This window comes from Triticum urartu, chromosome 4 (genome assembly GCF_003073215.2).
Source record: "Triticum urartu cultivar G1812 chromosome 4, Tu2.1, whole genome shotgun sequence".
Lineage (NCBI taxonomy): Eukaryota > Viridiplantae > Streptophyta > Magnoliopsida > Poales > Poaceae > Triticum > Triticum urartu.
The window spans coordinates 575,255,519-575,279,637 of record NC_053025.1 but is presented as its reverse complement, the minus strand read 5'-3'; the positions used below and the strand labels follow the sequence as shown (position 1 = coordinate 575,279,637).

Below are 24,119 nucleotides of genomic sequence, written 5' to 3'. Positions count from 1 at the left end.
TGACCTCAGCATCACCGACTACTTCAACAAGATGACCGGTCTTGCCGACACGCTGGCCTCCGTTGGCCAGAAACTGCAGGATGAGGAGTTCACTACCTTCGTGCTTAACGGGCTCGATGATGATTATGACAATCTCATTGAGAACGTTCATGGCCGTGATGATCCACTTCCCCCTCGTGAGCTTTATGCACGACTCCTCACCCGTGAGCAGCGCATCAAGGCGCGTCGTGTCTCCCCCGGCTTCGTCTCCGCCAACGCCGCTACTCGCGGTAAACCTCCGAAGTCGTCATCATCCGGTGGCAAAACGGCGCCCTCCTCACAGCATGCCTCGCGGGGCAACGCGCCGACCATCACCGGCGGTAACCGGCCGGTTGCCTGCTGTCCATGCTGTGGCGCTCAGCAGGCCTGTCAGCTGTGTGGCATTGAGCGCCATATTGCTTCCCGCTGTCATCGTCGCTACAAGCAAGACTTCCTGGGTCTGGGCAACAATGGCAAAGGGAATGATAAGCAGGCCGCAGCCGCGGTGATGAGTCATGAGCACGGTCGCACTCCATCCTATTCCATTGATCCCACGTGGTATATGGACACCGGAGCTACCAACCACCTCACCGGCGAGATGGGCAAGTTGTCTACTCAGGAGCCATATCGTGGTCATGATCAGGTCCACATCGCCAGTGGAGCAGGTATGCGCATCTCCCATGTTGGCCAGGCTTCTCTCCTCACACACAATTTTCGTACATTGCATCTTTCCAATGTCCTTAGAGTACCCTCTGCTACACGTAGTTTGTTGTCCATTCCTCAACTTACTCGTGATAATAATGTCCTTGCTGAGTTTCATCCTTTTCGTTTCTTTATCAAGGATCGGGACACGAGGGCCGTTCTGCTTAGCGGTCATCTTCGTCATGGCCTGTATGCACTTGATGCACCATGCACATCTCCCATGCAGTTTTCTCCGCAGGCTTTCGGTGGTGTTTGTGTGTCGCCTATGCACTAGCATGCGCGCCTTGGTCATCCTGCGGCTCCTATAGTTCGTCATGTGTTGCATCGTCATGAACTACCAGTTGTGTCCAATAAATCTGCTGAGACTATTTGTGATGCCTATCAGCAGGGCAAGAGTCATCAACTTCCATTTTCAGAGTCTAGTCGTGTTGTGAAACATCCCCTTGAGCTTGTGTTTTCTGATGTATGGGGTCATGCCCAGACGTCTGTTAGTGGCCACAATTATTATGTCAGTTTTATTGATGCTTATAGTCGGTTTACTTGGTTGTATCTTATTAAGCGCAAGTCTGATGTGTTCGATGTTTTTATCCAGTTTCAAGCACACGTTGAGCGTCTCCTTAAGCAGAAAATCATCCATGTTCAATCTGACTGGTGGGGGGGGGGGGGAATACCACAACCTCAACTCTTTTTTTTAGCAAATTTGGGATTTCGCATCATGTGTCTTGTCCACATACACATCAGCAGAATGGAACTGCCGAACGTAAGCATCGTCATCTTGTTGAAACTGGCTTACCCCTGTTAGCTCATGCATCTGTTCTGTTTCGCTTTTGGAGTGATGCTTTCTCCACAGCTTGTTTTCTCATAAATAGGCTTCCCTCACGACTTATGAAAATGCAAACCCCGCTTGAACTCTTGCTTAATGAAATTCCAGACTACACTTTTTTCAAAGTGTTCGGGTGTGCGTGTTGGCCTCATCTCCGTCCATACAACAAGCGTAAGCTAGAGTTTCGGTCTAAGAAGTGCGTCTTTCTTGGGTATAGTTCCCTCCACAAAGGGTACAAGTGTCTTCATGTTCCTACCAATCGCGTCTACATCTCTCGTGACGTTGTATTTGATGAAAACGTGTTTCCTTTTCGTGCACTCCAGACAGACTCTACCACTCCCTCACCACCGGTGCACATGTCCGTACCTTTGCCTGATCAATTTGTGGATGTTGCATATGCCCCTGCGTTGCTTCCTAATCATGCTGCAGGTATTGGACGTGGCGCTCGCCTTGAGCTTCTTGATGAACATGAACCAGATGCGGCGGCTCCCGATGATGTGCATGCGCCATGCATGTCGGGTGAGACCCGCGTACCCGCTCCTACACCGCCAGTGGAGGCTGCCATGCAGGCACTGGTCTCGCCTGGCCCGCGGGTGCTGGCCTCGCCTGGCTCGATGGCTGATGCCTCGCCCGGCCCACGGGCGCTGGTCTCGCCCGGCCTGCTGGCGGCCTTGTCTGGCCCGGTGCTGGCCTCGCCTAGGCCGGCTGTTGCTTCGGCTGGCTCTGCGCTGGATCCGGTCAGCCCCGCCTCGGCCTCTAGTGGGCTGGCTTCGCCTGGATCGCCGTCGCCAGGGAGCTCTGGCGCGAGCTCCTCTGATGCAACTGCTTCGTCTCTGTCACCTGTTGCATCAGCAATGCCGGCACAGCCTGTGGTCCCCCTTCGTCCTCGCACACGAAGTCAATCTGGCATTTTTTGTCCGAAGGAACGCAAGGATGGGACTGTAGCATGGCTTGTTGCGTGCATGGCCCAGACTGCTGCTGATCCCACTACAGAACCTCGTCACTTCCAGGCTGCACTGAGTATTCCTCACTGGCGTGTTGCTATGGAACAGGAGTTTCAGGCTCTCCAAAGAAATGACACTTGGCAGCTGGTTCCTCCAGTATCTGGCGTCAATGTTATTGATTCCAAGTGGGTTTTTAAAGTTAAGAGACATGTGGATGGTTCCATAGGACGCTACAAGGCACGACTTGTTGCAAAGGGCTTCAAACAGAGGTATGGTCTTGATTATGAAGACACGTTCAGTCTAGTCATCAAGCCTACTACCATTCACTTGCTCCTGTCTCTTGCTGTTACTCGTGGATGGTTCCTTCGTCAGCTTGATGTGCAGAACGCTTTCCTACATGGCATTCTAGAGGAGGAGGTTTATATGCGTCAGCCCCCTGGTTTTGTTGATCCTGCACGTCCTCGTCATCTCTGTCGTCTGGTTAAGGCACTGTATGGACTGAAACAGGCTCCTCGTGCATGGCATGCCCGCCTTGGCTCTGTTCTTCGGGCTCTTGGGTTTACTCCCTCCACTGCAGACACTTCGCTGTTTCTTCTTCAGCGTCCTGAGGTTACGATGTATCTCCTGGTTTATGTTGACGATATCATTCTCATCAGTTCCTCTGATTCTGCTGCTGATCGTCTTGTGGTTGCACTTGGTGCTGACTTTGTTGTCAAGGATTTAGGTGCTTTGCATTTTTTCCTTGGTATGGAGGTTTTACGCTCTTCTGCTGGTCTGACTCTTACACAGAAGAAGTACTCCTTGGACTTGTTGCGTCGTGCTGGCACGCTGAAATGCAAACCTGCTGTCACTCCGATGTCTGCTACTGATCGGTTGTCCGCTCTTGATGGAGACTCTCTCACCTGATGACGCTACTGAGTATCGCAGTCTCGTTGGTGGTCTGCAATACCTTACTATTACCAGGCCTGATATCTCCTATGCAGTCAACTGTGTGTGTCAGTTTCTTCATGCACCCAGGACATCCCATTGGTCAGCTGTGAAGCGTATTTTGCGTTACATCTGCCTTTCTGCCTCCTATGGTTTGCTTCTTCAGCCTGCACCGTCGTGTGAGCTCTCAGCTTTTTCCGATGCAGATTGGGCTGGTAGCCCTGATGACAGGCGATCCACGAGGGGATATGCGGTATTTCTGGGTTCTAACTTGATCGCCTGGAATGCTCGTAAGCAGGCCACAGTGTCTCGCAGTAGTACTGAAGCTGAGTATAAAGCAGTTGCTGATGCGACTGCTGAGATCATATGGGTACAGTCTCTGTTGAGAGAATTGCGAGTCTCTTCAGCTCGTCCTCCAGTTTTATGGTGTGACAACATCGGTGCAACATATCTTTCATCTAATCCGGTGTTTCATGCTTGGACGAAGCACATTGAGGTTGACTATCATTTTGTTCGGGAACGTGTTGCACAGAAGCTACTTTGTATCAAGTTTATCTCATCAAAGGATCAACTTGCTGACATCTTCACGAAGCCTCTTCCACAACCACAGTTTGTAGGCTGTAGGCGCAATCTTAACTTGCTTTGTACTTCAGGCCATACTTAAGATTGAGGGAGGGTGTTAGACTGTATATATATATATATACGTAGTCTCTGTATAAATATTGTAACATTGTATTGTACCTCTTGATACCTCTATATAATGAGATAGCCACACCCCGTTTAAGGTGTCGAGCAGTTTTCCAAAATACTTTGTTTTACAAGAAGCAGGCTCAAAAGAAGCGGCATGCGATGCGCCCCCTCGGTCCCTGTTGCACGCACTGGCACGGCGTGCCGCCATGGCATGGCATGCCGCCGTCGTCTCCCTCGGTCCCCTTTTGCCTCTTTGGATCTCTTTCGGTTGGGCCTCCCTTTTCCCCTTTCTCTTTCTGCTTTCCGGGTGGATGCAGCCATGCCCCATGCATCGCCTGCGCCATGGCGACGCTCGAAACGTAACGCACCAGCTGCTATGGACGGATATGACCGAGCACGGTCGGCTCCACTGCGATCGGCCTTCCTGATCCGTCGTTCCTCAAAACCTATAGCACGTTAGCTTTTCATTATCTTCTGATTTTGTTAATGGCGTCCGACGGGCTGAGGCTCTTGGAGCTTGGAGTAACTTTCCAGCAACCGATATCATATCATGCCGGTGCTGCAAATATGCTGAACTGGAAGTCCTCTTGTTCGCACGAAGGAAGAAGCCTGCTCCTCTTTACAGATCGCCGCCAATGATCGCGGCATGCGTGCTGGTCTGTTCTCTTCTCTTCTCTTCTTGCTGTGTGCGTGCAGTGAGAATGTGAGCATCATGTGCCCAAAGGTTCAGATAGCGTACGAACTCCGAGAAACAAAAAGAATCCGAGGATGGATGCAGCAGATCCAAGAAACCCAGAGCGGAGAGCAGAGCAGCATCATACCTTCGCATCAAAATGTGCGCGGACGGTTGGATTTTCGTATCGCTTTCGCTTTTCCTCCCTCCTTTGACAATTTGTTTGACGCAGGTGTGACTGGATGATTTTTGTTCCGGACCTACTACGATTGAGGTCCTGTTTGGTTTATAAGTCCTAGAACTTTTTTTTAGTTCCAATTTATAAGTCCCAAGTCCCTAAAAAGTTCCTACCTTCCTGGGACTTATAAGTCTCTATAAGACCATATTACAACTATAAGTCTCTATAAGTCCCTCCTTGAGAGTCTTATTTCATAAGTCCCAAATGCCCACTTTAAGTCCCTATAAGTCCCTTCTGTTTGGTTTAGATGGGACTTATAGGAACTTATTTAAGTCCCTAGATCAATAAGTCTCTGGAAACAAACACCCTCTCAGTTTCTAAGGCCTGGCCACCGTGAAGCGCCATCGGACGAAGGCAACAACCCTAGGTCCAGGCCGTCGTCCTAGACTAGTAGCTGCAAGATGCCCCTAAAACTTGCAGTGGGCGCTCGCTCGCTTGCTCATTGCTCTGCTTTTTACCTCGGCTTTGCTATGCTGCTAGTGGATTTTTTTTTTGGTTTTGAAACTGGATAGTGAAACTAAGCATTGTTCAACTGTTAATTTAAAAAGTAGCAAATTGTTTTAAAAGCTCCTGAAATAGAAAAACCACTCAAGCATTCAAGTATTTATGAATCAGCGAGCAATAGTATGGATCGGAGGGAGTGCTCAAGTATCTAAAATAATTTTCATTAAAAAATTTAAAAAATGTTCACCAAATTTAAAAGTATCTGTGAATTTTAAAATTGTTCATTAACTTGAAAATATTCATGAGTTTTAAATAATGTTCACGGATCTAAAAAAATATTAGGGCATTGTAAAAATGTTCACAAAAAAAGAAACACTAAAAAAATGAGAGGAAAAGTAAAATAAAAATAAGATGGAATCTTCCAAAAACCATGTGGGAAGGCTCATAAAGTGCGTCTAGTTGGTCCTGTCCATTGGGAGACATCGCTTCATGAGGTTGTGTGTTTTATACCAAATGGTTGCAAAATGTTTGCTGGATGCTCCTATTTACGCTTTTCACGGAAAAATACACCTAAGCAGGCATTGGGCATTTTCTTGATGATGGCTGCTTGGCTCTGTTATGCTGTTATCATTTTTCTTTTGATTTTTTGAATAACTTAGTGAAATAAAAAAAAGATTTTAAAAAATTCAATTTTTTTTAAAAGTTCACATATATATAAATATTTAGGAAATTTAGAAAATGATCGCAAATTATAAAAATATTTTGGAAGTCTAAGTAATGTTCACAAATTTGAGAAAAATAGAATGAAAAAGGAAAAAATAAAGACCCAACAAGATAGAAAATAGAAAAAAGGTAAGAAAAAACCGGCATGATCTTCTAGAACCTACCCTAAACTATTTGTGAATTGATGAACATTATTTATGAATCAGCGAGCAATAGTATAGATCGGAGGGAGTACTCAAGTATCTAAAATAATTTTCATTAAAAACTTTAAAAAATGTTCATCAAATTAAAAAGTATTTGTGAATTTTAAGATTGTTCATTAACTTGAAAATGTTCATGAGTTTTAAATAATGTTCACAAATTTAAAAAATGTTCACGGATCTAAAAAATTATTAGTGCATTGTAAAAATGATCACAAAAAAAGAAACACTAAAACAATGATAGGAAAAATAAAATAAAAATAAGATGGAATCTTCCAAAAACCATGTGGGAAGGCTCGTAAAGTGCGTCTAGTTGGTCCTGTCCATTGGGAGACATCGCTTCGTGAGGTTGTGCGTTTTATACCAAATGGTTGCAAAATGTTTGCTGGATGCTCCTATTTACGCTTTTCACGGAAAAATACACCTAAACAGGCATTGGGCATTTTCTGGATGATGGCTGCTTGGCTCTGTTATGCTGTTAGCATTTTTCTTTTGAGTTTTTGAATTACTTAGTGAAATAAAAAAAAGGATTTTAAAAAGTTCATATTTTTTTAAAAGTTCACATATATATAAATATTTAGGAAATTTAGAAAATGATCGCAAATTATAAAAATATTTTGGAAGTCTGAGTAATGTTCACAAATTTGAGAAAAATAGAATGAAAAAGGAAAAAATAAAGACCCAACAAGATAGAAAAATAGAAAAAAGGGTAAGAAAAAACCGGCATGATCTTCTAGAACCTACCCTAAATCATGTGAGAAGGTTCGTAACACAATGCGTCTATTTGGCCTGGCCCATAAGTGAACACTGTGTTGTGTGAGGACATGTGTATTCGAGCAAATGGATTCAAAAGTGCCTAGCAGCCGGCGGTAATGAGGTTTTGATCAAGTCAGTCGCACATGCTATACCCACGTTCTCTATGTCATGTTTCCTCCTACCAAGAGAACTCTGCCAACCATTGATACTATGCTCACGAAGTTTTCGTATGGGGTAGGAACTCTGCCAACCATCAATCCTAGCAATGCTTGCTAAACAAGCTTAGCGGTTAACTAAGGCATCGATTCCCTAAGATGAACCACGTTAACAAATTACACTATCATGCCTCATGTAATTATCTAGTCCTCAGATGATCGATAATGCGCCCTAGATTAATTCTTGCAGTCCACATGATTCCTGCAAACAAAAGAGCATTCACATGAGCATCAGTACGATATTGTGAGCTACCCGAAACAACTAACATAACCTTGAGCATTCACATGAGCATCAATACGATACCGTGAACAACCAGAAACAACTAACACTATTTATATATTCCAAAAAATAAACAATTCCATCACTTCTTCCGAAATTACTAACGACGAAATTTTTATTAAATCGTAATGTTGCTGCTAAATTTTTGACACATATTTTCTCAATTAGTGTCTCCAATATGCACAACACTCCCAGGGCAAATTGCCTCGTTAGTTCACGAAGCTCTCGCACTGTCAAGAGGTTGCCCACCCCACGATAGTTCCAAAGAAAGGCGCCCCCTAGTCTGCTCCATCCAACGTCGAAGAAGACACCATGCCAAACCCTATATCGATATAGCGCTAGTGGGTGAGGTAAAAGATACCAGAAAGGTCCAACCAAGGCCCCTGGATTTGGCCGTACGAAAACAATGTTGATTGCGGCTGAAGATAAGAGGAGAAGGGACTCAACACCGTGAGACAACGAGAGAAAGCTAAACCCCAACAAGTGGGAAAAAACCAGCGAGACCATGACGCCTGAGCGATGATCCGATCAAGCACCACCATTTCGACCGAAATAAGTTTTTATTTGAGAAAATACATGAAACCACAAAATCCCACCCTCTGGTGCACTTGGGCATGCCTAGTGCGAGGGCACGGGCATTTTCTCAGTTTATCCTTTTTGTGCCTTTTTAACAAATTGTTCATGATTTTTTTTAAATCTTAAAAAATCAAGAAATGTTTAGGGTATCAATATATGTTTCGTATTTCCAAAAGATATTCGTAAATTCAAAAATTCTCACAAAAAATATATTTTAAATATAAAAATATGGGATAAGTATGTTTTTCGTCCCTCAACTATATTGAAAGTGTAGAAATCGTCCCTCAACTTTAAAACCAGCAAAGCTTGGTCCTCAACTTCTTAAACCGGATAACTTTAGTACCTGATACCGTTTTGGGTGGTTTTACAGTTGGCGTGGCATGGTTTTGACTGATTCGGATGGTTTCATTGATGAAGTGGAGGCTTCCGGTCACAGATGAGAACACTGGAAACCATGTTCGCCAGCTGCAGTCTGCTACTACTCCGCACGAGCTCCCTTTGACCACACCGTGCTGCCATGCCCAGCTGGCTGTAGCCGTCGCACCACCAGTCCACCATTATCACCCGAAGTGTACCTGCGTCCGTGCTTGCTGATCGATCTGCACTCCGCCTGGTTGCCGCATATACCGAGCTCGCGTCGTGCTGCCCGGACAACCATCGAACGCGATATTCACTCAGTCGCCACCATCGCCGATATGCACATGCAGTTGCGCCTGTGTCGGCTTCCGGTCATCCGCCCCAGCATGCTCGCCTGTCTATAGCAGCACAATCACCCTGGCGTAGCTACCAGCCGCCCGTCGTCATTGGGGACAGCATATAGATCATGTGAGTTATTTGACGAAATGTATGTGTTACGGGCACATAGGGTGGTAGCTAGGCTAGGAGACCACGACTCTCATGGCCGGGACACAGGTGACGCACCACGACATGTTGTTCGCAGGTAGAGTACATGCATGGTGCTCGCATTTTCGCCATGGACGTGGTCAAGGACTCAAGGGTGGCAGCCCATACGGAGTTGGCACCTTCGTCGGCGTCGAAGGCAGCAGGGAGCCGAGCAAAGCCAAGTCACCTTGGTAGCATAGCAGAAGAAGCACGTCGCCGGCCTATCACGCGGCCATGTGCATGCTACAGCAGACGGTGGACTGCGCGGTATTTACGAAACCATCCGAAATAGTCAAAACCATGCCATGTCATCAGTAAAACCACCTAAAGCAGTATCAGGGACTAAAGTTATCCGGTTTGAAAAGTTCAGGGACTACGTTTTACTCATTTTGAAGTTGAGGGACCATTTGTATACTTTGGATATAATTGAGGGACAAAACATATATTTATCCCTAAAAATATTAATGAATTTATAAAAAAATCTTCATGAATTTCAAAAGAGGTTCAGTATTTCAAAAAAAATCATAGATTCAAAAAAATATCCACAAATATAAAAAGTATCAAATTTCAAAAAATGTTTGCAAATTCTAAAAATGAACAAGTATTTCAAGGAATATGCACTAAGAAATTGTTCACAAATTTCGAAAATTGGTCCTAGACTGAAAGAAATGTTTCTGAATATATATAAAAAATAAATTTTTAAAAATATTGAATTTTCGAAAAATCTTCACAAATTTCAAAGTAAGTTCTGGATTTCAAAAAATGTTCCCTGGATCACAAAATGTCCACGAAATTTAAAAATTTTCAAATATAAAAAATAAGTGCAAATTCTAAAAATGTGCGAATTTCAAAGAAAATTCATGTAAAAAATATTCACGAATTTCAAAAAGGAGAAATCCAAATTGAAAACAATGGTCGCCAATTTAAAAAATAATAATATGAACTTAAAAAATATAATTATTTCGTAAAAATAGCAGATTTAAAACATATAAATTTCTAGAATTGTTCACAATATCAAAAAATGTTCACGGATTAAAAAAAATCACAGTATTTTGAAGTATTGAGAATACTTGGACTGTTTGGCTGGTGTTGCATATATCCACGTAAATTGGCTAGCTAGCTAGCCGTTTTCTCCTTAGCTATCCAGTTGTTACAAACTCAACGGCCATGCACAAAGGCCACCCCACATGCACAAATTTTGAATGGCCATGCACAAAGGCCACTACCAAACTGCAACGAGTATGCCCATAGTTGGGCCTGTAGCTTACCAAAGAGGAGGCAATCGAACTACCACAACACGACTTGTGTCACCTCATGAACTCATTGGCACTCTTCCGGGTTGCTGTCAAGGGGCATCCGGAGCTGCGCCTGGAGCTAGGATCTAACAGCCCGCAACACGGCGTAGCAGACGGGCGCACCACGTGGAGGGGCGCATAAACTGGAACCGTGCGGTCAAGCTCCTCCCAAGCATTACTTCAAACATATGACCAGCATGACACGTGATGCATCAAGTAAGAAAGGAGGTGGCTTGGAAGCGAACGAAGAAGCAGCGGCGAGACTATCTCCAGCTACGGCTTGGAAGCAAACGAGGAAGAAGAACAAGACGGGCCTAGTTTCTTGCCTGTTCAGTTTTTAAAAAAAAGAGATTCGGGGTTCTTTTTTTTTAAAACAGAGGAAATACTGTGTTTTGAGAAATACTATAGTATTAAAACTACAGTTTTTTATGAAAACCAAACAGCTCACTGTAATTAAAACCATGGTGTTTGAAAAAACTGTAGTATTCTTCAAATACATAGAAAATGCAGAGCTATCAAACAGGGCCTGAGTGTGTCTCATGACCGTGAGGTATCGAGAAGGAGCCAGTCCACCGTCGCCATCGGCCATCTCTCTCATCCACCACGGGCCCATGGGCCCGCGGTCGCTCGGCAGCCGCGCGTCCGAGAAACATCCTCCTCTTTAGCCCATTTAGGCCCATGTGAGCCCACCACTCACATCATTCCGGTCCTCATATGCGGTGACGTACGTTTCCAGCCGCAGCGCTAGCACAAGAGAGATATTAGGCGAGCCAGGAAGCGAGGCAGCAGCGTCCGTCTCCCCCCCCCCCCGCATCGCCGCCGGGCCCCTCCGCCGCTCAGCCGCCGGCATCTCGCCGAAGGGCGCTTCGAGCTTGCCGGATCGGCCCCGCCGCCGCGGATCCAGTACGGGTTCCCTACTCCCCAGACCCCCCCGCGTCCATCAGTTCTCCGTTGATTGATTTGACCCAATTAGATTGCTTTCCCCGGGTTGAGATTTGGTTTCATAGACTGAATCGTGATCGGGATCGGAGAATCTTGGACGCGGTTTAGTAGGATCTTATCGGGATTGAATCTTGATGGAACGAGTGATCGCCCCCCTTTGTTAGCTGCGTTTTTTTTTTTTGCGAAATGTCTCGAATTGTGAAGTTGGATTTGGGTTGATGCCATACAGACCCATTCATTAGTCTGCTAATGTGTTTTCTGGATATTTTGCACCCGAATTTGATGCTGAGTATACAGTGAAATGATGTACACATGCGTCCTCACTTAATCCAACATCAGAGGCTGATTTTTGTGGATTGCTTGAGTAGAACTGATACCTCACTATGTTAGATAGAGGGCTCATAACACATGTGATCTGAACATAATTCCTGTGTTTTAGTATCACTTCCTCAACCACAACGACATGGGATTTAAACCGTTCCTCACTAGAGTCAGGCAAGAAAGTAATCCATTACGCTACAAAATCCAAGTTTTAAGTGGGTTCAGCACTTAAGTTGGATGAACAAAGGTGAATACAGCATAACTGGTTTAACTCATGAGTTGTAGGAAAGCTTGTTGGAATGCCAATGTCAATTCATAAGGACACACTGAATGCAAAGTGGAAACATGATGCAGAAAAGAAACATATGATATGTTTGGTTATATCTATCTGATTGTACGTAAAGGTATTGCGTAATTAGGATCACCTTAAACGTACTACTCCTAATCAATTTATGATCATTATTTCTTTAGAAAATATCAAAGTTGAAGCCAATGTGGTAATAATCTGCCTGGTTCAACATGCAGTGTAATTTATGCATTTCTTTTATTTTGGTTTTGCTCATACCAAGCAGATAGTCAGGTGTCCTGTTCCATGTGACTGTTTATATTGTTGGGTGCCATGTCATTAATCTTGCATTGCCAATCTTTGGTCCAGATGGCTCTTAATGAACGCCTCAGCAAATTTAAACAACAGCAGGAGAGATGCCAGACAACTCTATCCAGCATTGCTGCAACCCAAGCTTCAACCACAAAGTCCCACAATGCTCCAAGGTCTAGACCAGCAAATGCCCCGTCAGCTCCAGCAAAACAGATACAGGCTATTAAATTCTCAAATGATACTGAAAGGCTTCAACACATCAATTCAGTGAGGAAGTCTCCTGTTGGAGCACAGATCAAATTAGTTATTGAACTGCTTTACAAGGTAACTTGCCAAAAGTTCAACTTGATGGGATTACCTCGTCGTCCATTATTCCACCCCATGCATAGTGCGATACGTTTCTCTGTTTTCTGTTTTGCCTTGCAAAATAGCTAGTAGTATTAATACCATGCAGAGCAAGTTGTTCTGAGCCTTATAGGACAACAGGTGATTTGTTGGATAGGTTTCACTGTTGCTTATGATGTCTTTGGGTTAGAGAAAAATGTACGGTGCTAATTATCTCTGGGTAATGATAAAACGACCAGAACAGTGATGTCATATGATATTACTGTTGCTTTTAGTGACAAATAATATACAATTGCACTCTCAATTATCAGATACTGGTGGTCCTAACGCAAAAATAGAGATGTTTATTCAAGTCTGAAAAACGATTCTGCACCTTATTTCACATATTTAATTCATGATGTCTTTTCAACTTATTACCTTAATGAAAGACTTTGTAGTACAGTAACAAAAAGAACGTTCTCTTACAATTTTTTGTCCTGAAATATATGTTATAATGTGTTCTGTGTAAAATAATACCCCTCTTTTCTTGTGAACCTGCAGACAAGACTTGCTTATACAGCAGAGCAAATAAATGAAGCAACATATGTTGCAATTAATAGTAACAAGGCAGTCTTTGATAGTCTGACGAACAATCCCAAAGTACAATTTGATGGGAAGCGTTTCTCTTACAAGGTAATTGCATCGAGGATTATTTTGATAAATGAGATAGTTATTTTCCTTTGTGAAAGACTTCGTCTTTCTCATATTAGGTTGCATATTGACCCGCCTTTTGAAATTATGCAGTCCAAGCATGATTTGAAGGGGAAAGATCAATTGCTTCATTTGATCAGAAGGTTTCCTGAGGGTCTTCCTGTTGTGGAGGTCAAGGATTCATATCCAACCGTATTGGATGATCTACAGGTGACTATATTGTTCTTGGTTTAAGATTTTGAGAAATCTGGTAGGTGCTACATTATTTTGCATGCTGTGCACTAGTTTGATGGTTGAACTAACTGTATCTGTATTCAGAAACCAAGTAGTCTTATGTACAGAGGTTCAAGACTTTAATGTTGTGATCTTTTAGCGATCCTTGTTTTTGTTTACGTATATGTAAAGTACAGTTAGCTAGGCTTCCACTGGTTATGTTCCAAAATTCTTATTATCGCATAATGCGCAAAGCCACCTTTTCTTGGAACAATTAACAGGGTCTCGAGCTTCTATGGAGGTTAAAATTTAATGTTAGTTGTTGCCTTTGTGTGCACTTCTAGTGGTTATTGGAATATTTCAATGGTTGATTACTTCACTGCTAGTAAATAATTGAAGTTGATGGATTGTACACAACAGCACAGCCCTTGGGCTAAGCACTAAAATTCGATATTTAGTTAGCTTGAATCAGCGAGGAATACATGAAGTTGATGTGTCCCATGACAGCCAATTTATTTGCTTGGAAACAGTGTTTCTTGGTGTCTGATGGAACACAACCATAATGAATCAGTGAAATTACTTGCAGTACCATAGTGGTGATTCTTTTCTGCAGATAAATAGAGCTGCAAAGCACGATTAGTTAGTTCCAATATACTGAAACTAGGCAGATCGCTTACTGATCAGTGTTAAGTATTGGTGTTACTTGTAGCTTTTGCTCTTTATCGCAATGGTGTGACCGTGTGAGCAAACCAGGAATTCAGCCCTGAAGTCTGATGTATATAGCTGAAATCTCGTTTTCTGCTTATAGGCTCTCAAAGCCTCTGGTGATGTGTGGTGGCTGTCAAGCATGGACTCCCAGGAAGACATTGTGTACCCAAATGATCCCAAATCGAAGATCAAGGTCGATGCCGACTTGAAGCAGCTGTACCGGGAGATAGAGCTGCCACGGGACATGATTGACATCGAGAAGGAGCTGCTGAAGAACGGGCACAAGCCAGCAACCGACACGACCAAGCGGCGTGCAGCGGCGCAGATCCATGGCCAGCGACCAAAGCCAAAGGCCAAGAAGAAGCAGAAAGAGATCACTAAAAGGACCAAGCTCACGAATGCGCATCTGCCTGAGCTGTTCGACCTGCCTCGTTGAGCGCAAGAAGCAAATGGGGCATATAGGTTTCAGGGCATTTCTTCATGTTGGAGCTCGCAATAATACTTTTATATACACAATCATTTTTGTTTCTGTGTTACTCTACCATTGGGGAAAATGACTTGATGCATCTCAAAACTTGAAACTGAGGTTGGGATGCTTATGCTTGTTATATATCAAAGTTGTACGTTGACAATCCATTGCGGGTTCCTGTATAAAATATTATAATGAATCGAGATGAACAACAAGCGACCTTGCAATGGTCATTATATCTTTACTTTTATTACTACATGGCAATTTGTGAGGTGCGGTTCAACCGTCTCTCAAGAACCCCTCTATGTAGGCACCAGTGTAATGATGGCAATACCATACTTCTCTTATGAAAAGGATTCGGATCGATTATAAAAGTTCATCAGAAGTACAAATCATCCCTAGACCGGTGAACGACCATTGTCACTGCCAGAACAAGCCGCAAACGCTAGGGTACTGTTTAGTTAGTTTTGTACTAAAATCCATCCATGATCACTAAATTTGGCTCATGCAGTAACTTTGATCACTGGATTTTAGATTGTCTGATTTACAATCAGTAAGGTTGCTTAAGTGACAGCCATGATGGCATGATCACTAGGGTAGGGAGGTTTGGCTACTGGATTTGCCTAACATAGCATAGAGTGTGAAGAATTCGTACTCCCATGCCAGGTTTGCCTTTGTTAGAGCCCAGCATTGCTCAAACTTTCAGCACGGAACGGGATCCGGTCTGAACTTGTTCGGTTTCACGAACTGATGACCGCAGGTTTTGGTTCAAAGCCATATTGATATATCAACATAAACAAAGAAATGGACTTCAAGTTTCACTCAAGGTTTCAGAAGTGAACTTGTTAGAACATCGAGTGGTTGGATAAGGACAGTCCAGAGAGAATAGCAGAATATACATGTGTATATGCATATGACATGAATGCGAATGATCCATGAATATAACCCCAACTTGTACTTTTTCCAATTTAGGGATTTTATTTTCATAACTGAATTTTCCATGTTTTCCATTTTAGCGGATCAAAAGATAAATAACAAATGATTTTATGCAAAGCAATCATGTTACAATTGTGAGGGTTTAGCTTATTACAGATTTGGCTCATGCAAGTTATTATTATTATTATTATTACCAAAAATTTATGATCTTCAGGTGTTTTTAATCTATAATCAGGCTGTGCACCTTGCCCCAGTTGGCCCGTTCGGTCGGCACTAGCCAAACATAGAATTGTAGACTCAAAAACTAAAAGGCCGGGTCCAACTATGGCCGAAGGAACTTAATCACAGTTCTTATTACAGATGTTTGTTACTCCCTCTGTTCACTTTTATTAGACCTTGAAGACATTTCAGACAATGTACAAAACAGTCCATTTTGAGCCGTCTGAAATGACTTAAAAATGTGAACGAAGGGAGTAGCATGGATGTACATTTTTTCTTGAAGACTCACAAGAATGAACCCAGAGCCATCAAATGGGCTTGCTTCACAAACTGTACAGTAATAATAATAAAAAAAACCGAAGCATTCAGATGAAAAGCCCACACACACATCAACAGCATTCTGGACACTGGTACTGTCGTCCCATGTAGACGATTCCAAGGATTTTGAACTTTACAAGCTTTTATCATGTGCAAGATGGTAAAACATATTCACCGACACCGTCCTGCTTTTTCTAAATCAAGAGGACTGATGGCATACTTTCACCTGCACAAAGGATATGGGAATAAATCCCCTGTTAACTAGCCTAGTGCATAGAATTGAAGGAGAGTAAGCACAGATCTGATGACTGGCGAGCACCATCCATGTCAACCATCTACAAATAACCAACATAAGAGCAATTCAACTTAGAGCTCTATAACTAAATGGAAGAATGCAAATTTTTTTTGAAAAGAAAATTGTATATACCTTGAATCCTACATGATCATAGAGCCTCCGAGCTGGCAAGTTATCCTTATGTACATGAATATAAATGCTTTCAGCACCTGCAACAAGGGGAGAAGGTATCAGCAGATGAACTAGTATTATCTGTGGTTTTACAATTCCAGACAAGCCTAATGCTTTACCATCGAGTCTTGCAGCATCGATGGCCAATAACAACATGTTGCTGGCAATCCCTTGACGCCGTGCATACTTAGCAACACAAACATTGGTTAAATATCCAAATTTTGGCTGATCTGGCTGATAGATTCTAGAGTAAAATGGTGTGTTTCCAGGCTCCTGCGAATAATTTCCAAATGTAACTTCTAAAGACACAGATAGGAGTAATACAAAGGTATTGGTGCTATTTTCCATACCGCAGGGTATGTCTCCCCATGTAGAGGATGCCTAACACATAGATCTACTGTACCAACAACACTATTCACCACAGTTCGTGTGACGTCATCATTCTTTACCTGCAATATTATTACCGTAGACGAGATGTTAATTAACCGTGAAATAAAGGAAATTATCATCAAAGCAACTTTTAAGAGTGATTGACAATGTAGACCTAAATAATTTTCACAAAAGATCTCTAACAGAAACTGAAGTTTTAACTTGAAGGTTGTTGGGTAGCCACTTTCGCTTGTCTTGATTCCCTCAAAGCATATTTCAGAACTAGCATAACATGCTATTTCGTGAACTAACATGCTTGATTTAAAAATGCATTAATAAATGGCTTACAAACAGCTTTACTCTCATACCGCAACAAAACAGGTATACTTCTCTCCAACCTGCCTGCCACATCGCTTCTTTAAAGCATGAAATTCCTGCAGTGAGATGACCGACGATGATACATTTGATATATTAAAAGAATGATATACGGCTACAAGTGAAGCAGAACGTCAACTATTAAATGATCAGCTGGTGGAAATGGGCACGTGTCGACATCATTACCATCCCAATTGCCTGAGTAACCCAAAAATATGACTAACTGATTACACACGTACCTGTGATGCAAACTTTCTTTTAAAGCTTTCAACATAGCTGCAGTGAGAAAACAACAGTAGAATAGGTTTTAGTTACAAGGATATTACTAACAAAAAGTTCATCAACACTGTAATTTAAATACTAACCGATCGCCTGACTGATCTTCATAGTGATCTTCTGCTCTCAACCATGCGGCGATCTATAAGGTCTTGGTAAGAAGAGATGTAAGGCATAGTGGTAATGTAAATTTTATTTCGTTACTTCATAGCACCAACTAAATTGTTACGGTTCATGATTTGGAATGTAAATATTAGTATCTATAGATCTCATGCACTGAGCTTATTAGCATGAGAAACAAAAGACAGGTAGCTTATTAATTATTGTCACTAACTCATCATAAACACATGCGCTGACCATGTCACTCAGAAGTGGAGGACTTTAAGTTATTGCACAAAATCAGCGATTGCATATTTTCTACAAGTAACAAGAATAATACCCAGTATTCCTCATCCATTATAGCCTCCCGAGCAACATAGCGACCGAAATATCTTGTGTATTTGCAATCACTTTTCTCAATCGAGGGTCGAAGACGATTGAAACGGAGATCGGATGGTTCTGGTGGTTGCAAAGGTGTTGGTGTCACCGGTGTCCTATTGGATATGTTTGATGAGACACCAGGGATGGATGCTTTTCTGGCAACATTAACACTATGAGAAATCATTTCCTCTTTTCCGCCGGTTGTAGAAATCACGGGCTCATCTTTCCTGAAAGAAGAAAACTGATTTTGCATGAAAATAATGCACAACATGGATACAATAAAATGTAAGTGTGGCGTTGCTTTTTTACATATCTATGCTTTCAAAGCAAGAGGGAATCACAAGATTCAGAAACCTAATCCAGATAAAATTGTGTTCTAGTCATACGGCGAGTATCTCCCTTCACAAGAATCACAACCACATGATAAGTAATGAGATGTTTTCAAAGTACTGCGCAGTTCTGCATCCACGAAAAAAATCATCCTACAGTCCGCAGCATTTTTGGATTTCTAGTAGAACAACAGAGAAGTATTTTATCTTCTTCGCTTGGGAATAAACTTAGCAAAATGCGGGCGAATAAACCGGTAATAATTGGTGAATTAGCCAACAACAATTCCACAAATAAGGGCGCGAATCCGATCCTAAATTCCTCCCTATTCAAGCAGGCATGCCCCTTCCTTTGCTGCAATCAGCGACTGAGAAGTAAGAAGACGAAATCCCTCGTTCCTCGACCAAGAAAAGCTACCAGTGTAAGCAGTCCACGGACCCGGCGACCAAACCGACCGCGAACATAGGATGATAGGAAGCGGATAAAGGGTGCTCACATCGGCGTGGCGGCGAGGCGCCGGCGGAGGAGGACTCCCCGGCCGCCGAAGCCGCGCCGCCCGCCGGCCAGCGGCGGTGGCGGCGGCGCGACGGCTCCGCTCGCCATCCCGGACTTGCTAGCGCCCGGTCCAAGGGGGCGGGGGGTGGAGGTACTCCTCGGCGGCGCGGCGAGGGGAAATGCTGGGCGCGGCGGGGTCCGGGGTTGGCGTGCGCCGTGGTCTACCGGGCACCGCACCACCAACCTCGCGGCTGCTTCCCCCTCGCTGCCTTCGGCTCTCTGCTAGTAGAAGTAGGACTGCTCTATCCGTTTCTGTGGGCCTGACGCGTCCGGTTTGATGGATTGGGGCCTATTTTCCGGTGGATGGCCGCCGCCTACAGCTTGTTTCGTGCGCAGGAAGCGCCCACGTCTCGGCGCCGTGGCCCCGCAGCTCTACCGCGTGACTTGTGAGTGACTACATGATTGGCTATATAGGGCATTTTGATTTTGTTTACAAATAATGATAGTGCATCTATTCATTCATTGCATTATTCTTGTGGTTGCCATTGTAGGTTTGTAGCACATGTGCTAAGGAGAAAAGCACGGCAATGGAAGAAATGATCAAAGGAAACATGCATGTTTAATGACTTATGGGAGCAGAGGAGAGATATTGTAGTGCCCACCACCTCCATATAACATGTTAGCTCTTTCAGCGGATGGATCTTTTATGGAGGCGGATGGAACGGCGGCGGCAGGATTTATACTCCGGAGACATGATGGATCGGTTGTTTTTGCTGCTTATCGGTTCTTGTTTAACTGCAATGAGGCTCTTGAGGCGGAGATACATGTGTTAATGATCGGCATGGCGCTCGTCCGTCAGCATACCGAGTTACCTATTCTGGTGCAACCTGACTCTTCGACTGCTCTTTCTTGTCTCTCCGGGTCAAGTTTGATTAGTTCGGTTTATGGTCATTTAGTTGCTGAGATTAAGTCTTTAATGGTCGGTAGAGAGTTTATTTCACAGAAGCTACATAGAACTCAAAATAGAGTTGCAGATTGTCTGGCAGGGTATAGTCGTTCAGAGCGAGCCACAACTGTGTGGCTTGGAAGTGGCCCCCCATGTATTGAGGAGCTCTTGCCTCTCGATTGTAACTCTATTATTACGGAATAAACTACTATTGAACCCGCAAAAAAAGCATGGCAATATTTGTATTTTGGGTGGGGCAAGAGGGATTTGAGGGGGGCAGATTGGAGTAATGCTACATCCACGTAAATAAAGCTACGTGTTTTACGTAGGCTGGCACATGGATAGGTGTGATTGGAGGGGGGGGGGAAGAGGCCCCACCCACCTGAAATTCGAGGGGGGGGGGGGAGAGTTGTTTAGGAAGCTTACGTAAAAGGTTCCGTGAAGCTTCGTAGATGTAGAACTACCGGGCAGATTGACATATTTGGAACAAACTCAATCCGCTTTCCGCGGAAAAACAAACATACTACTTCATGGAATGTAAATTGAGGTTTATCCTTCAGTTGCACATTTGTTTTCTAAGAGCATCTACAAACGGACTTGCCTGATATGAGCCCATATACGTTTGTGGATGCATCCATGGATAGCGCCCGCCCACTCCTCAGTTGTTTTTGTTCGCAACCATCCCCTCATATTCAAATCCCCCGTATCCATGCAATCACATGCAACGTAGATTAACACACAACATAGATAAACACATAGCATTCATAGGATCGTACATTAATAAGTTCAACATAAAACTGGACATGGCAACTTTTTTTCACGAATAAGCAAAGCTTGTGTCGGAATCGTGGCTCCGTAGACCCAAGAAAGCTTCGAACTCTGGGGTGTGTGCGGAAGGCTTCGCCAGGCTATCACTCACTGCTCACCGTCTCACGGCTTTGCTCTGGCGTGCTCGAAGAAGAAGGAAAGAGGGAAGGAAAGGAAGAAACACGATGATTTACCCAGGTTCAGGCCACCTTGCGGTGTAAGACCCTACTCCTGCTTTGTGGTGGATTGCCTCGCGAGGAGGATGAGTATGAACTAGTACAAGGATGAACTGCCTCGGGAGGGCTCAAGAGTCGGCCTTCTTCCCCTTGGATGCCAGGATCCGATCTCTCTCTACGGTGGAGACTAACCTATATTTATACTAGCCTTGGTACTCAGCCCGTGAACTCTAGGCGGGAAGGGATGCCACAACAGCCAATTTTGAAGGGGGCAAGAGTACACCGTATCCTGACTGTTGGGGATATTACTACTGGGCGTAAACCAGCCTATCTGGGCCGGGTTAACTTCATCAGTAGTTAATTATGTTAAAGCCCAAGAAGGCAGATGAGAGCTCAAGGCCCATAGTCGGTTCAAGGCCTGTAGCCGTAAACTGGCGTTGGTATTTAACTTGTATTATAAGTTAGGAATAAATAAAGACCAAACCGGACACATCTATGAGCCGGTATTGGGACTCTGTGAACCGACGGGCGTCACCCGTATATATAAGGGGACGACCCGGCGGCAGTTTAGGGACAACAGACAACAACTCGAGACTTAGGCGAAGCTTGTTTGCTCCCTAGTCATCGAAACCCCATCAATTCCATCACAAGTAGACGTAGGCTTTTACCTTCATCGAAGGGGCCGAACTAGTATAAACTCTCTTGCGTCCCTGTGTCCGCTTTAACCCCTTCAAGCTAACCCGTCGCGATGGCTCCACGACTAAGTCCTTTCTCTAGGACATCTGCCGTGACAAAACCACGACAGTTGGCACCCACCGTGGGGCTATCGCACGATGGTTTCAAGTTCTTGGAGGGTCGCTTTGAAGGACTCAAGGGCTACGTTGTGGGCCGGATGACTAAGAGTCGTCGCGGCAAGCTCTACATCGATGATGCAGGCTGGGGCCCCGAGGCCGGCTCAGTTGAGTACGGGTACCGGGTCCCCTTTGGTGGCATACACGTTTTCATAGGCAAGATCGGTGAACCGGGCCCTGAGCCGGGCATCTGCACCGACCTCGTCGAAACGGCTCAGCGTGCGCGGTCCGCCCGGGTTAAACCGGCCGTGAGGCGTGCCTTCGTGGGAGTCATCCACGGAGGAAGTTATGAGGATGGATCGGAATCCCGTGGCGAGACCGTCGTTTGTTCCGACGACGAGTCATCAACCGGAGAAACCGAATCTCTATATCAGCTACAAGACGGCCGGATTGGGGGCTGTTCCGATGGTGACAGTATTCCGGACCCCTATGATCTACCCAACCGAGTTGGAATATTCATGGCCGGCACACAAGCAGCACTTCATTCTTCGACCGCTGCGCCAATGACCTCCGGTTCAGTAGCAGCGACAGCTGCCGGGGTAGGAAGCTCTGCACGCCCGCCGGCTCAAGTTCTATCAGATCTATTTGATGCACTGGCTGCGCTTATGGCAGAAGCTAATCCGGCGGATCAGGAAGTCCATAACGCGGAGATTGCAAAGGTGAAGGAACAGATCACCCAGGCCAAGGCGGACCTGGCAGATGAGAATGCCAGGATGACCACAGAGTGGGCCACTTTAGACGCACAAGCCTACAGGCTCATGTTGGACCAGAACGCGTCGCATGAAGTCATGAGGAGGAAGTACCAATCCTGTTTGCCTTCGGTTTTCGAGGCCAGAGACCTTTTCAACACCCCAGGAGCAGGAACCAGCAAACCGTTGGAGGGAAACCAGCCGGAAGCTCCAGGGACCGGTGCGCCGGTTCAGCCCCGTCCGATGAATCCGCCTCGTCAAAACACTGTTATACCTCAGGCTGTTTCAACACCTCCGGGTCACTACTCCAACCCAATGGATAATCTCGTTGCCGCTGCTGCACGGCTGGAGGCCATTCCAATTGAAGGTGACTCGCCGCAGGCGGTAGAGACACGACGGGTCAAGGAGCTTCTTAGGACAGCTTTGGTCCAACAGGAAGCGTACTCCTACAGCCGCGACCAGATCCACTCGACCCCTCGTCCAAGCCGGAGCTATAGCAGGCGTATGGATGAACCAGCAGTGTCAAGTAATGAACGACGTGGAGCACCCCGCGGCAACAACCCGGCGGGTGGTGCTGATAACGCTCAGGAAGTAGTGGACCGGGCCCGAGCGCGCAGGGAGGCCGAGTTAGCCGCACAATATCAGGCTCGGCAGCTTACACCGGTTCGTCCAACTATTTCGGTCGAACCCGGTGTTACTTCTAGCTCTTTGGGGGTGCCTTGCCTTGTCCCTGCTTTACACAATGTGCGCCTGCCCAAGGATTTCAAGGGCCCGCGCAAGGTACCAAATTACACGGCGGATCAACCCCCAGATACATGGGTGGAGAGCTATGAGATGGCCATGGAGATGCTTGATGTGGATGATGCGGCATGTGCGAAGTACTTCACCATGATGCTTGAAGGAACGGCCCGTACTTGGTTAAAAAGCTTACCGGCCAACTCTATCAGTTCATGGGCCCAACTACGAGCCCGGTTTATCAGTAATTTCAAGGATACATGTAAGCAGCCTATGTCGATAGTGGACTTAGCTGCCTGTGTCCAGGAGGAAGGAGAATCGATGACTCATTGGGTGCGCCGGGTCTCACAAGTGTTGCATTCATCAGACCGCATCAACGCCGACACCGCAGTCTTAACCCTAGAAGGCAACTGCCGGTTTGGGCCCCTAAAGCTGAAGTTGGGACGGATGAAGCGCCATTGCACTGACATGGGGACCCTCATGGCCGCTTTGGTAAAGTATGCTGATTCTGATAGTACCAAGGATCCCGAATCTGATGATGACAAGGCAGGGAAGGGAAAGAGGAATAACAACTCCAAAGGTCAGCAGCATCACTTGGCAGGTAATGGTGGCGGAGGCAAGCGTAAAGCGGATGGTAACATGGACTTTGTGGCTAATACCAACGCGCAGGACAAGGGCCAGCGACGCAGGGGTAAACCGCCAAATCGCAGTGGGGCACCCAACCCTAACCCGGACCGCCTAAATTATCTACTGAGCCAGCCCTGTCCAAGACATGGGACGAAGGAGGTGCTAGCGAACCACCTTTTGAAGGATTGCTTCATTATGCAGGAGTTCAAGAATTCTAATGCTTTCCGGTATGATCACGGCTCTGGCGGTGGCTCAGGATCCGGGCCGGGTTACAGTGGAGAAAATTCCGGTTCAGGATTTAATGGTAATCTGGGCGGACATAATAATCAAAATAATCAGAACAACCAGGGTGGTT

The 24,119-nt window shown here is 45.0% G+C and overlaps 2 protein-coding genes across 3 annotated transcripts; one reads left to right on the top strand and one right to left on the bottom strand.

Annotated features, from left to right (window-relative positions):
- The first annotated feature begins 11,121 nt into the window (after positions 1-11,121).
- Positions 11,122-14,916, top strand: LOC125552808. Its single transcript, XM_048716494.1, has 5 exons — positions 11,122-11,289; positions 12,305-12,571; positions 13,133-13,264; positions 13,376-13,492; positions 14,304-14,916. Exons 2-5 carry the CDS (start codon positions 12,305-12,307, stop codon positions 14,637-14,639), a joined length of 852 nt encoding a protein of 283 aa, XP_048572451.1. The 5' UTR covers positions 11,122-11,289; the 3' UTR covers positions 14,640-14,916.
- Positions 14,917-16,121: 1,205 nt separating this feature from the next.
- On the bottom strand, positions 16,122-19,272 carry LOC125552807. Of its 2 annotated transcripts, none has more exons than XM_048716492.1 (9): positions 18,935-19,272; positions 18,071-18,338; positions 17,721-17,773; positions 17,595-17,631; positions 17,349-17,414; positions 16,962-17,060; positions 16,731-16,884; positions 16,573-16,649; positions 16,122-16,480 (listed from the first exon to the last, which is right to left on the bottom strand). In XM_048716492.1, exons 1-9 carry the CDS (start codon positions 19,039-19,041, stop codon positions 16,412-16,414), a joined length of 930 nt encoding a protein of 309 aa, XP_048572449.1. In that variant the 5' UTR covers positions 19,042-19,272; the 3' UTR covers positions 16,122-16,411. The 2 variants fall into 2 exon arrangements, with proteins under 2 accessions (XP_048572449.1, XP_048572450.1); XM_048716493.1 differs by having other exon boundaries at positions 18,071-18,352; positions 18,935-19,216.
- Between the last annotated feature and the right edge of the window lie 4,847 nt (positions 19,273-24,119).